Raw genomic sequence first — 15305 nt, 5'->3', positions numbered from 1 at the left:
GGCAATAAATGTACATTGGGGTGACAAAGATGAGATGAGATGTACCTTTATTGATCCCTGTAGGAGAAATTCAGTTATAAAATGGAAGTATCGTTACACCATTTATTTACACACTTTAGGTTGCATGTCTTAGTATGTGCTTAGAAACATAGAGTAGAACTCATCACGTCACACATCTCTTCCTTTCCTTCTCTCCTCTAGTGCCCTGACTCTGCCTGTAAGCAGGACCTGCTGGCCTATCTGCAGCGTATCGCCCTGTATTGCCACCAACTCAACATCTGTAGCAAGGTTAAGGCTGAGGTTCAAAACCTGGGAGGAGAGCTGGTTGTGTCTGGGGTAAGTTCAAAGCCATTCTAATCATAGACTTGCAGATAAGTTCAGCCTTTGCCAATATCCTGAGGTACCACAGAAGCTGAAGAAATACATAGACAGACAGACAGATACTTTATTGGTCCCAAGGGGAATTAAAGCACCATTACAGCTCGCATAATCCATAGGCACACAATATCAAAAATATACACAATAGCAAGAATATAAAGAACTGGACTAAACTGGTGCCTATGAAATAGAATAGGATAAAGAGATGTATATTTATTTTGGAAAGTGAATGAGAGATGAAGATGTTTGATCTTAATGTGGAACTAGCTGAAGTATCTTGGGGGCCCACATGTGGTTGTATGGAAAATAAGATTTAAGAGGGAAGAAAGTTTAAAGCAAAGGTTTCTATTCAATGCTACAATGTAGCCAATATTTTTATAAGTAAAGGCAATACTTGAACTGGCAAATGGGGGGAGAGGGTCCACTTCTAGAATTGCTTGAAAAATTAACAGTGTGAAGTATGTTTTCCAATACAGTTGTATAAGATTCAGTTGCCTAGATGAGATGACCAAATAGCAGAGGCAGTTGGATTTCATCAGTTCAGCATACATTCTCTTAGCCTATGTTTCATATTTGATGGGTATCAGAATTAGACCCTTGTGTTTTGTTCCCCATGTTGAAAGCTCTAGTGTTGCACCAATGCCTTTAAGGTTCCTCAGTAGCTCAGTTAAACTCCCTTGTTTAGCAGACATTTACATCACGAGCCGTTTGGATGATGATTAATCTTGTACTTGCTAGTGGTATTGTCTAAAGCTGGTTGCTTCCTTATGCAGACAATGAGTTCTTCCTTTCTGTTTATCCGAGATGAGACAAGGCTTCCAACGCTACCAACTGGATGTCAGCAGGCTGTCTGAGGCTATTAATTGTGCAGATTAAATTAGGATGACCTTTTTCCATATTCTCAAATTTCTCACACCTGTTTGTACGTCAGACAAATTTGGAAAAGGTTATTAATTCTTGTCTCAAAACACTGAGCCTTCAACTGCTGTGGAAAGCTAACTCCATGAGGGTGTGTGACATTATTAAAGCCAGGCAGATAAAGATGAACTAGCTACACATATTAGATGTGTATTTGACCAGGAGGTGAGGATAAAATATTCAGCTGCTCTTTCACCCAGACATCAGCCTAACCATGTCTCTGATATTTCCACACTACACTTAGGTGGACAGTGCCATGTCCCTCATCCAGGCTGCCAAAAACCTGATGAACACAGTGGTGTCTACTGTGAAGGCCTCCTATGTGGCATCCACCAAATACCAGAAGAATCAAGGCATGCAGTCCCTCAACTTGCCAGCCATCTCCTGGAGGATGAAGGCCCCAGAGAAGAAGCCTCTGGTGAAGAGAGAGAAGCAGGATGATGGGCAGACCAACAAAGTCAAGAGATCCTCTCACAAGAAGCATGTCAACCCTGTGCAGGCACTGAGCGAGTTCAAGGCCATGGATAGCATCTAGAGCCACCACTTCTTATTCCAGAAAACACATAGAGGTTATATTGGTGTAAATTCCTATATAATATTTGATATTTTCAGTCCATCAGAGAGAAATGGTTGAACAAATTTTTAGATGATACTCCTTTGCATAGTCAGCTTGTCTGTTTGACATACAATTGTTTATAGAGGCTTCTTAAGCTATATCCATAAGGGTTCTTCTGTCTCATTCCTTAAACCAGTGGTATTATAACTACAAAACTATGGGCCATGTTGGCCGAGAGTGTGCAGTTTTTCCATTCCAACTGGACTCCACAACAGGTAATTTCAAAGTTAAGTGCTTTTCTTTGGTGGAAAGTGTGAAGTGACCTGTTGTGGAGTCAAGTTGGAATGAAAACCTGCGTACTCAGCCCTTCATGGCACATGGTTGATTATCACTGCATGGTTGAATAAACAAATGGTCAAGCTTGCCCCTGTCAAGTTTTGAGTGTTATTTCTCTCCTGGAGGAAAAAATTAATTGGAAGAAAGTGACTAGACGGGGGCATTTTAGTGGTAAAAACTAATTCCAAGAGGCATTTGATTATATATTGTTTATTTTTCGCAGTCTAACCTATTTTATTTGAGAGGTCGCAAAGGTGTTTCACTTCGTATGATTATTGCGCATTTACTTGTAATATGTAGTGCAGATATCAGCTATGCAAATCTTTTGCTCAAACAATTATTCATTCAGATGAGTTGAGCTAACGATATTAACGTTTTAGATGGTTTGCTTCAAGAAACCAAAGTCGATATTTTTCCATGTGCTTGCTTTTTTTGTCTTTACACAATAGGTTGTTATACCACTTCATTCAGTAAAGTAAAACTGAATTGTCTTTTAACACTACTCAAAGTACTCTGCCTAGTGTTTTTTTTTGTGATACCCCTTGGCATTTGATTTGCTAAATATAATTATTTTTCCTTTATCTTAAAAGAAATCCAATGTTTAAAAGTTTCAGGTTGTCATTTCTTGTTCTTTGCGCAATAACCAAAGGTAATAAGGTGATTTTGCAACAATCTTTGGTGCAGGGCCTTCATCCTATATTTACAGCACACACATTCACAAAATCAGCAAGACTTCCTTCTACCAGCTGACTAGAATTTAAGAATATGTCCGGAATAAATGATAAGCGTTTTCTCCATTTCTCTGCCGGGGCAGATGAGGAAAGGCAGATTCCACTGGCTTTAGCCTCCTCCTTTTCTGCCCGGATTTCCATCCCTAAGCTTGAACACTAATCAAGATCTTGCTTTATGCCCATTCATGCTGTTCCTAAAGTACTCAGAGGGTTTGCTTGTAGTCATTATGAAAGTCCTTGAAATGACTTTCTGGGTCTTGGAGTTCTAAGGCAGTGAACAGGCTTTTTGCATCATTTAGAAAAAAAAAGTAGAATGGAAAACAGTTGCTCTTGGCAGCTTGTTCTCTGGTCATATGCAGCTATCTGCTGCCTAGTGATGCATTGGTATACAGCGAGTCATCTGAATCCCTGCCGCTTTGGTCTTGAGGCTGATTTTTTTTTTGTTGCTCATTTGACATCTGTAAACTATAGCAGAATGGGTGTGTAAGGTTATGACAGATGGAAGATAAGTTGTTTGTTTTTTGTTTTTTTTGGGAGGCTCGAGCATTTGGAGTGTTTGGGAGTAGAACTGTTTCCATGTAGTTTACATCTCCGTTTGCTGTGGATTTAAAATTTTGAATCTGAAGTGGTCACACTACTTTGCTATTCAGATTCTGTTATTGAGGGCTGACTTTTTACATATTCACGTGCCTGCTTTATTAATAAACAAATAAAATGGATCAATGACTTCTTTCATGTTGGTGCTTTTGTCAGAGCTATACTTCTGATAGTAGTTTTTGTGGATTTTGCTTACTTTTCCCCATGCTTAAGGAAATTGTTTTCGTGATAAGATGCGGGTCTTGCCAATACAACAAATTGGAATCTATATAAATTCTGGATACTAGAAACGTCTAGGCCCTCAAAAGTAATTTTCTTTCTCCGAGGTAATATGAGAGTCTTTGCAGAAGCTTCAGCAGGAGACGGTGCATAATGAAGAAGCTCCCTCCCTCACAGGCACCTTTATTGACTTGAGGGTTATTTGCTTTTTATGGATGTGTGATCCCAAACTCACACCATGCAATAAAACCAAGCAAGTCTTCATGCACTTGGGGTTCCTCTTTAGTTGTGGGTTATTTTTGCTCACTAAAGGAAGCATTGTTTCACAAGATAGTGACTCGGTTTTAGGCTTACCTTAAAATATAGCCCTGGGAAAGGTAACAAAGCACATTATGAACACTTAGACAGGCACAAGTCAAAACACTGGGGAATGAAATATCTGTTTTTAGGATGTTTTGACAGGTAGCACTGGAAGGGGGGCTTTGCTCCGAGGCCATGAAAGGGAAGCGATATCTTGAGATGCCTCGTAGACAAACGACATCCGGTTTCATATGGTATTTTAGTGCAGATCTGATGCGACGGTGACAGCACTGTACGGCACTTCACATTGGCCTGCTCCACCTACCCCCACCCACTGCTAGTTTGCTCTCTTTCATAGATTTCTGTGTCACTCAGGCCCGCTTGTCATGGCGGGACATGATTGAATGAAGTGTGATCAGTCACACTGGTGGAATGTGACAGTTTAATCAATAGGGGAAGTTTTCTCAAAGATTCCCATTATTTCATATGGAGAAGGTGTGGGTAGTGGTGGTGGTGTAGGGAGGGGAGCTGAGATGACGCGGGGGTGGGAGCGGGGATTCACCGCTGTCCAACTAAACAAAATGGTAGGCAGACCAAGGCCTCTGAAGTATTAGTCCTCAACCAGGTGTGAAAGAATTGGCAATAAACATAGCTTGCTCGATTGACAAGCTGCCCAATGTAGTGGTGGACATGTGAGATGGATAAGCCTGGCTCTGTGTGGGAGCATAAATATGTTAAAAATGACTGGTTGAAAGGACCTCTCAATCAGTCGACGGACACCAGAGGAATCGGATTTATCGCCACTGGAAAATGGGACTGAGTCACAGCCCTGCCAAATGCTGCAGTTCTCAACATCATGTCAATAGAATTACACAGTATCTAAGACTCCGGTTCCACCGACAAAACAATAGTTTGCAGTACCTGGGAAAAACTTGTTTATCTGGCAGTTTTAATATGCATCGCTGCTTATAAACAAATTAGTGAGGCTCTTTTATTTGCTGAGCCGAGTTAAGTTAAAAGCGAAATCGTTTGATGGTTGGAATGATCAAAACAGAAGAGGTATCGCATCATCAATTCTTGTTTATTTCCATCTCTTCAGATGTGTTATTCAGCAGCCAAAACACAGACAATAAAATGTCATCCCTCCTCTATCAATATTAATTCAACATAAACACTACAGGTTAGGCGACAAAGTATCCAGACTTCAAAGTAAAAGTAAAGGGAATGGTTCTTGTCAAGTTTGAAGGTCCTCCGGCAGTTCTCATGAATGACATCATGAGGTTAACCCGTCTCGGGCATCATTAATAATGACATTTGGAAAATATACTTTTTTTTTTCTTTTGTCGTGGGATTGTCTTGCAGCACAAGGTTTAAAAAGTCTCCAAAAGCTACACCCACAGTATTTAGAGATTTGGGACAGCATTAACTGTCTGAAGGGCATCGGGAAAATTGGCTAATAGGGTCGGTCGTCTGGGGATGCAGAATAATGTGCATAATGATAAATTAAGGTGGCATTGTCCGCTTTGGTGAAATGGCAACCGGTACGTCATGTTTGACGGAAGTATCCTCCCTTGGCGAACTTTTTTTTTCTTCGTGGAACTGTAATTAGTGGTGTGGTAAAGCCAGTACGGTGGCCCAGTGGTTAGCATTGTTGCCTCACAGCAAGAAGGTCCTGGGTTCAAACCGCAGGCCGGCCCAGGTCCTTTCTGTATGGAGTTTGCATGTTCTTCCCATGTCTGCGTGGGTTTCCTCCGGGTGCTCCGGTTTCCTCCCACCATCAAAAAGACATGCATCCATCCATCCATTATCCAAACCGCTTATCCTACTCAGGGTCACGGGGATGCTGGAGCCTATCCCAGCAGTCATTGGGCAGCAGGCGGGGAGACACTCTGGACAGGCCGCCAGTCTATCACAGAGCCGACACACACATTCACACCTAGGGAATATTTTAGTATGCCCAATTCACCTGACCTACCCACACAGACACAGGGGGGAACATGCAAACTCCACCCAGAGGACGACCCAGGATGATCCCCAAGTTTGGACGACCCCGGGGCTCAAACCCAGGACCTTTTTGCTGTGAGGCAACCATGCTAACCACTGCAAAAGACATGCATGTTAGGGTTGATACTCCTGTCTGTGCCCCTGACCAAGACAATGGAAAGAAGAACTGGAGTTGGTCCCCGGGCGCTGCAGCTGCCCACTTCTGCCATACAGTAGGATGGGTTAAATGCAGAGAACAAATTCATTGTAAGAATACAATGTCAAATAAAGTGGCTTTCCGTCTTCTCAATGTTTATCTTGTAAACCTAAAGTCCCTTCCTGCTCGTTGCCAAGAGATCTGTTAAGTGAACACTTTTATTGTGATTGTTGTCCTTTGGCCAGTCTCTCACCGCTGTGAGCCTGTCACCGGACTTATCTTAACACTTCCCTTTGGCCAAGTGGTTGGAAAGAGTGTCTAAATGCCATGTATGTAGTTGGTCTCAAATTCAATCCCCACAGCAGCCAGAGTGACTCATCTTGATGTCTGAAGTGTGAAATCTCCAGACTGATTACTGCGTAAACCTGATTCAACTGCACATGAACTGAAATGTTAGAAACCCTTTAATTTAAAATATACATGATTCCTCGGTTGATTCAGACAGCAAAATAATCCCACACAATGCAAGGATGAGGATATGCACATCCCTGATAGGGTGGGACGCCGGTTTGAACGGGGAGTCAAAGAGGCCATCTATGTGACGAGGGAACAACCATCCCTGAACCGGGGGGGTAAGAGTACATCTGTCGCCATTTTACAATGCTGTGATTTCAAACATTCCCAAATCCTCTGTGAATAGTACACATGGCCATTGAAACTCTAGTTAATGGTCACACACAAACCGGTCGTTGGTTTCAGTCATTCTGCCACTGTATTGTTTATAAGGGTGGGGGTACCTGCAGTCAGTTTAGACTGAAGAGGTCACTTAGATGAGAGATGAAACATTTATCTCAATAAATGCTGTGTCCTGATGAACTGATTCAGCTTTCTGGAGCCCACACAATGCAAACTATACCCTTAAAAAAACACATTTCGAAGCTAGTATGTCTTTATAATTGAGTCATCATCAACCAACATACCTACAGCTAAGGTAGTGCATGAAAACGTCCAACATTGGGGGGGGGGGGGCTTCCATAACTTCCACCTGGGTAAGGTTGTAGCACTCAGCAAAATCTCCCAGCTTCATGTTGGATGGGAAGTTTTTGAAGACCAGTGAATTAAAATCTGTACTCCGGAAGTGCCTCTATCTACTGTGCGCGCACGCTGTCCCTGGGATTGTGCGAGCCTGGAAACATTGTCGAGAGCGGGACGGTGTGCAATCCAGTGAAATGGTGCCAGCATTAAAAAGGGCACTATCTCCCCATTTAAAGTCACTTTTATAATCAGCTGCCAAGGAATCACAAAAAAGCAGTAAAAAGTAATAGAATCAGCAGAGTGGGACAGACACAGGTAATTATGTTAAAAACTCCTCTCACAATGGACGCTTAGAAAACCCTTAATACTGTAAGCCTTGCACGAAGCCCTGCTGTCATTGTATTGCAAATAAATGGCGGTGGTGAACACGTGTGTGCTTGTCCGGGATGATTTGTGTGATGTAATTAGATGTAAAATGCTTTTTCCCCGGCTCTTTAATTGACTTTAGGCTAGAGTGATTTGCGACCATCAACTTCCTCATTGTGGCACAGTGTTGTCTTTGGCCAAGGGATTATGTGCGAACACCTAAATCCAGTCTCCAGTTTTCGATCAGCGCCCCAGCTGTCTTTACATGGATGTGATCTCTATAAACCCTTTGGAGGAACTGCTTTCCATGCATATTCTCTTTACTCACTTTGTCAAGATTCCTTCAAAGCCACTCTCGGGTGTTTAACGTGAAATGCGCCCTGACAGCTATTTAAACAGTCCCAGATATTAAACATTCAGTCAGACACCTTTGCATAAGGTAATCCCGGGGTGTCATACAGCATTGCTGACTACCAATCATCTCATATGTATTCCAAGTACCCCACTATAGCAGGCACTATTTTAAAGGCTGACATCCCAGGGCTGCAATTCCAGCGTGATTTATAACTTTTAAAGTCATCAGTTATAATCAGGATCTGACTTAGCAAGCATAGCTAATACAGGGGGAGGGTAAAAAAAGGGGACTTTACTATGATTCTGATTTTTAATAGAAATCTGAGTCAAAGGTGACGCCGTAGGGGCGGAGAAAGTTGAAGAGAGCAATAGAGGGGTGACGGGACCCTGCATTTGTACTCCAGACTGTCTTTCATCCTTAAACCAATTTCCTCTCCGGGTGCTCTGGGGAGTGGGTCTGATTTGCACCGTTTACTTTTCAGAGTGGGGTTACCCAAAGTGTTTATCCTGCTTTTATAATTAGAACTTGCCTCACGCCGCAGCATTAATCAAACGGCCGGACATTTTCTCTTGACGCGGAAATTGAAGGATGTTAGCATGTTGGGGAGCAGCACAATGACCTGTCTAACAAAGGCCTCACACATCCAACCCACAGACTTGACAAGTCATGGCATCTGAGAGATCCGAGTGTGAGAGGCAAGGTTATTTAAATGTCTGACGCTGGGTGTGTGTGTCTATCTATACATACATTGTGTGTGTGGTTGTATCTTTATTATCCTCCCCCCCTTTTTTTTCTCCCCAGTTGTACCCGTCCAATTACCCCACTCTTCCGAGCCGTCCCGGTCGCTGCCCCACCCCCCATGCCGGTTCCGGGGAGGGCTGCAGACTACCACATGCCTCCTCCGATACATGTGGAGTCGCCAGCCACTTCATTTCATCTGACAGCGAGGCGTTTCGCCAGAGGGGCGCAGCCCGTGGGAGGATTGCGCTATTCCCCCAGTTTTAGCTTGAATTCTGCATATCAAAAACGTTTTTTCCTCAATATTTCTCGTACAGTCAGCTTGGCTGCTGAGCAAAAGTCTTATAATGGCAGGAAAAACACTGGGTTTTCTGTCCTTGTGTGTGGATTTGTGCGCTGCTAATCTCACATACTGCTGGGTCTGGCAGGCTAATGATTTTTGTGCACAGTTATGGCTGTACGACCAAGGACTCCTCGTGGTTGTGATGATTCCAAACCTTTGAAAGACCTGTTTTATACTACAATTGAGTGCTAACTCCTCTGCTGGTTTTGTGCCTAAGTCCGAGCACCGGAGAAGGGGCACTACGCAGGCAGGGCCTCTGTATTTTCCCTTCTCCCGGTAGGCGATAAAAGAGGAGGTTTGTCTCCAGTCCGAGGACCAGAGAAGAGGAGAATACCCGCTTGGCGGAGATACCGAGTACACTCTTCTAGTTAATATTGTTTTTATCATAAACTGGTGTTCTATTTTGCAGGACGTGTCGAGTGTACCGAGAGATATAAAAGATGATGTCGCGGCATCTTGAAAAACACAAAATACAAATATTTTATCTGTATGACCCGCAACCAGCACCCAGAATAATATCCGGTTATTAAAGTAAGAATATGTTTTTCCAAACCTTGAAGAGCAAAGAGTAATGTGAGAGTGGGGAAGAGTAGTTTGATGTAGAGTGGGTTTTGAGAGGCAAAGAACATAGCACAATATAATAGAGTAATTTAGCTGACAAAAACCTGGCCCTCATAATTCACTGTTGCCGCACTGTGTGAGTGTGTATGAATGCTGCCCTCTTCATAGCACAACCTCCATTGAAATCCATTACAATCCCTTAATGTACTTTGCTTCCCCACTTTACATATGGGCTCTAAATGCTTTAATCGAAGACCTGCTCATTTTTATTGGTGTTCTTTATAGGTAAGGTGCAGTGATGATTTTTAAATGCACTCAATTATTTGTTGCTAATTAGGGCAAGAATTAGCTTGACCACAAACATGAACGTTTGCTGGAGGGCAGCAGGCCGGACGCTGGTGAATCATGGCCACAATACACCGAGGGGACAAATACCCCCTTAACATAGACAGAGAAGTTCATCTACTGTGCGCCAACGTGAGTGTAAGTGAAAATGACATGGCGTGGGGGGGGGGTGCAGAGGTGGGCAATGTGGCATCTCGGAGGCTTCATTCAGGCCAGATCTTACACATGACTCATCCTGAATGTTTTTTCCTCAAATGTGACTTGATTTGATTTGATTTAATGTATTTCAAACATGTAAATAAAAAAACAAACATAAATACAAAACAAGAATAATAATAAAATGAAATGAACCATAAACTTATACAACACTCAATAAACAAATTCTCATAAACAACAAAAAAATATCACATGTTCAGTACAGTAGGAGGAAATATACACTTATTTATTCCTACCCCTTATCCACTACTCATCAATTAACTCATAATATTTATCTTATATATAATTTATAAACAATTATCCCAATTCTATGTGCAACCCAAACATCACCCGGGGGCAATTAAATAAAACTTAAAGTTATCACAACCCCTCCTCATCCCTATACCTGTTTAAAATCTTTTTTTTTGTACATCTTTTTGAACTGAATGATGTTTGTATTTGCTTGAGTTCCACATCCAAACCATTCCAAATATTCACCCCGCAGATTTAGTTGTATGAACATGGAGTTTCTTTAAACTAAACTTTCCTCTCAAATTATAACCCCCTCTCTGTCGAAGAACATTTCACATTACCCGGTAGTGAATTATTTCTTGCTTTATGCATCATTTATGCCGTGTTAAACTCTACGAGATTCATGGACTTCAAGGCATGTGACTTTAAAAACAGCGTGTTAGTGTGTTGGTGAAACTCTACATTGTTAATTATCCTTTTAATGACCCTTTTTGCAGCATGCACCGTGACTGCAGGTTGCTTTTGCAGATGTTACCCCATACCTCCACACAGTAATTCAGATATGGCAATACAAGTGAACAATATAGTGTGTACAATGCTTTATAATCCAGAATGGGCCTTGTTTTTCCCAGGACTGCCGTGCTCCTTGTCAGCTTTGCTCGCACATATTTTATATGAAGTTCCTAGCAGATTTTGTGGTCTATTATCACACCTAGGAATTTATTTTCGTATACTCATGTCTCCGATTCGGTTTGTGATATTCATGGACAGGATCCCAAAGCGCAGCCAAGGTGAAGAGTGTGTCCCTTTTAGGAACCTCAGAATTGCATCTCTGCTCTTCGCAGATGATGTGGTTTTGTTGGCTTCATCAGAACATGACCTCCAGTGCGCACTGGGGCGGTTTGCAGCTGAGTGTGAAATGGCCGGGATGAGAGTCAGCACCTCCAAGTCTGAGGCCATGGTTCTCTACTGGAAAATGGAGGATTGCTCCCTCCGGGTTGGGGATGAGTTGTTGCCTCAAGTGAAGGAGTTCAAGTATCTCGGGGTCTTGTTCATGAGTGAGGGTAGGATGGAGCAGGAGATTGATAGGCGGATTGGTGCAGCATCAGCAGTAATGCTGACGTTGTACTGGACCGCTGTGGCGAAGAAGGAGCTGAGCCGGAAGGCAAAGCTCTCAATTTACCAGTCAATCTTCGTTCCAACCCTCACCTATGGTCATGAGCATTGGGTAGTGACTGAAAGGGTGAGATTGTGGATACAAGCGGTTGAAATGAGTTTCCTCTATAGGGTGTCTGGGCTCAGCCTTAGATATCGGGTGAGGAGCTCGGACATCCGGAGGGAGCTCGGAGTAGGCTCGCTGCACCTTCACGTCAAAAGGAGCCAGTTGAGGTGGTTCGGGCATCTGATTAGGATGCCTCCTGGGCGCCTTCCTTTGGAGGTTTTCCAGGACAACCAACTGGGAAGAGACTCCGGGGTAGACCCAGAACTCACTGGAGGGACTACATGTCCAATTTGGCCTGGAAATGACTTGGGATCCCTCAGGAGGAGCTGGAAGGCGTTGCTGGGGAGAGGGACATTTGGAGTGCCCTACTTAGCTTGCTGCCACTGCGACTCGACCCCGGAGAAGCGGCTGAAGATGAATGAATGAATGCTCTTCCTATATGGACACTGTCTATCATCATTTGTATTGAAGTGTTTATTTTACAATTTTCAAACAACAGAATATTTGTTTTGCTCAGATTTAATGGTAATTTGTTAATACACAACAGATCATATTTTATTAAAACAAAGTGCAAATACTGAATTGCACCCATTCCATGGCATGGCCAGTCAGACATGCCCACCATGAAACCTGCGACATTTTGCCAGACTCATACAAGCAATTGAATTTGTAAATCTCAACAAGTCTGTGAATGTTCTCATTCATCCAGGTCATGGTTATCCAGAGTTGAATCAAGTGCAACTGGACTTGATTCAACTCCTTTGGAAAATCTCAACAAGGATTTTTTTTTAGTTAGCATGGGGGGGGGGCATCTGGGTAGCATAGCGGTCTATTCCATTGCCAACTAACACAGGGTTGTGTTACCTGTGTTACCTCGGGCTTGGTCGGTCGTCCCCACAGATACAATTAATTGGCCGTGTCTGCGGGTGGGAAGCTGGATGAGGGTATGTGTCCTGGTCGCTGCACTAGCGCCTCCTCTGGTCAGTCGGTCGGGGTGCCTGTTTGGGGGGGGGAGGGGGAACTGGGGGGAATAGTGTGATCCTCCCTCGCGCTATGTCCCCCTGGTGAAACTCCTCACTGTCAGGTGAAAAGAAGCGGCTGGTGACTCCATATGTATCTGAGGAGGCATGTGGTAGTCTGCAGCCTTCCCCGGATCGGCAGAGGGGGTGGAGCAGTGACCGGGATGGCTCGGAAGAGTGGGATAATTGGCCGGATACAATTGGGGAGAAAAAGGAGAACCCCCCCCCCCAAAAAAAACAACAACAACAAAAAAAACCTAGCGTGAGGCACTGTCAAAGACAGATAAATAAAGTATTAATGGATCACTGATCCGATCATTTTCCAACGCTGCCACATACTCATAACGTCACATGTTTATTCATTATACCGATTTCTTCACAGGAACCTTAATAACAATTCTAGGAGTGCAGCAGATATTTTATAATTTGGTCAGGCCTTCATCTCCAGTTCTCACAATGGAGGGCTCTATCCGCTGTGAACCCTATCATCCACTAACAGTGGGACTACTAACTGGGACACTGTATTTTTTCCCTAAAAAGAGTGCTCTCTCTCTCTCTCTCTCTCTCTCTCTCTCTCTCTCTCTCTCTCTCTCTCTCTCTCTCTCTCTCTCTCTCTCTCTCTCTCTCTCTCTCTCTCTCTCTCTCTCTCTCTCTCTCTCTCTCTCTCTCTCTCTCTCTCTCTCTCTCTGCCTTCAATAGAAGGAGCTATATCTCGCGGTGTCTGTCTACATTAACCGCCTCCTTGGCGTTATTCTGTTTTTTTATTAAAAAGATTGCAGGTGTTCAATGTGTATTTCGGGTGGGTGGGGGGATTTTACATGCATGTATTTCAGTTTCCAGCGTGCACAGTGCCAGTGCATAAAGAATGGTGGTACAGTGAAGGACAGGATTGTCCTTCAAAAGAAGGATGTGTACAGGGAAGCCATACAGCTTTTATTTAGACTCCCTTGTAGGGCTGATGTAGACTGCTGCATCACAATGACAAGTGACATTGTTATTCTGCTGTCAGTTCCCATATTACCCCTGTCATGTACCTTTTAATGTATGTGGGGCTGTGATGGCACCAGTGAGAGAAGGGGGAGATTGAATGGACACACGGAACCGGGCATAAAAGTGGATGAACTGTACCGAGCAGGAAATATGCTGAGTTAATCAACCTTTCATTATAATGAGCTGTTGTGTAGGCTGACTTAATTAAAAGTGATGTTAAATAATTTCTCAGTGGTGACGGTGTCACGAACTCGACCCAGCCTCACTGCGAGACCCGCTAACTCTCTTCCACGCCTGATTTCAGCCATCATGCACACTTGAGAACGTTGCTTCGTCTGTGCGGGGGATGTTTACCTCACCTTAGAAAACTCTGCCATGACATGGCATTCGGATTGTAGTTGTTTTGTCGCCTCTTTAATCACAACCTACAGCCTGTGGGGGGGGGGTGAAACCAGGGGGTTGTCACTCTTTTTTTTAGTCTTTTATTTATTTATTTTATGAAGGTTACGTGCAATGCAATGCTAAAATAAAAGGCTGCTTTGGAGCGGTGCCTCCGGAAAGTCTGCTCTTTCTCTCGCCATGATTGCTCTGCACTCCTTGAAGGGTCTGTAACACAGAAGACAGTTCAATAACGAACTGGGGGAAGGAGTAGCTTTCTGTTCTGCAGAGGGCTGGCTGAATCTGTCATAGCATCACACAGAGCAAACACAGATTCATGGTGTGTGCCTATGCACTCACATACCCCCCCACACACACACACAGTACGTGTATACGCACCCACCCAACCACCCACACACACACACACACACAGTATGTGTGCATGCAAACACACACACCCACTCACACACACACACACACACACACACACACACACACACACACACACACACACACACACACACACACACACACACACACACACACACACAGTATGTGCATATGCATCAATGTAAACAAATTAACAGCTCGCACACTGCAGGGCTCCAGTGTCCACTTATTTATTGCAACAAAATGCCGTTTACCACTGCTCTTCATCAGACTCCAATGGCAACACACCACGCCATCTTAAATATATACAGGATACTAGACACATGATGCAGTACAGGATACTAGATACATGATGCAGTTACATGAACAGAGTCTTTAATGTGGCATGGAAATAGCATCCATTGCATACATAAAACACATACATATACTACACATATACATGTATAGCATGCATGCATATATAAATATACATACACACACATAGCTGTGCATTCATGAAGTACAGAATTTCAACAGAGTAAAGTAACAACCAGTAAATAATCCAAAAGAAAACCATTCATATATGTACAACAATTATAATTCATCCATCCAGCCATCCATTATCCGAACCGCTTATCCTGCTCTCAGGGTCGTGGGGATGCTGGAGCCTATCCCAGCAGTCATTGAGCAGCAGGCAGGGAGACACCCTGGACAGAATGTCAGGCCATCATCATACAGGACACACACACACACACACACACACACACACACACACACACACACACACACACACACACACACACACACACACACACACACACACACACACACACACACACACACACATTCATACCTAGGGGCAATTTTAGTATGGCCGATTCACCTGACCTACATGTCTTTGGACTGTGGGAGGAAACCCACGCAGACACGGGGAGAACATGCAAACTCCACACAGAGGATGA

General features: G+C 43.5%; 1 protein-coding gene across 1 annotated transcript in view; it reads left to right on the top strand.

The window, feature by feature from the left end:
* Nucleotides 1-3652, top strand: part of ctnna1 (catenin (cadherin-associated protein), alpha 1) — a 170377-nt gene extending 166725 nt beyond the window's left edge. The window contains exons 17-18 of the mRNA XM_056296807.1: nt 202-336; nt 1541-3652. Of these exons, the coding sequence (XP_056152782.1) occupies nt 202-336; nt 1541-1831 (426 nt within the window). The 3' untranslated portion in view covers nt 1832-3652. The remainder of the gene's footprint in view (nt 1-201; nt 337-1540) is intronic.
* Nucleotides 3653-15305: the final 11653 nt, after the last annotated feature.

Source organism: Lampris incognitus, chromosome 1 (assembly GCF_029633865.1).
Source record: "Lampris incognitus isolate fLamInc1 chromosome 1, fLamInc1.hap2, whole genome shotgun sequence".
NCBI lineage: Eukaryota > Metazoa > Chordata > Actinopteri > Lampriformes > Lampridae > Lampris > Lampris incognitus.
This window is presented reverse-complemented; position numbering and strand designations above follow the sequence as displayed.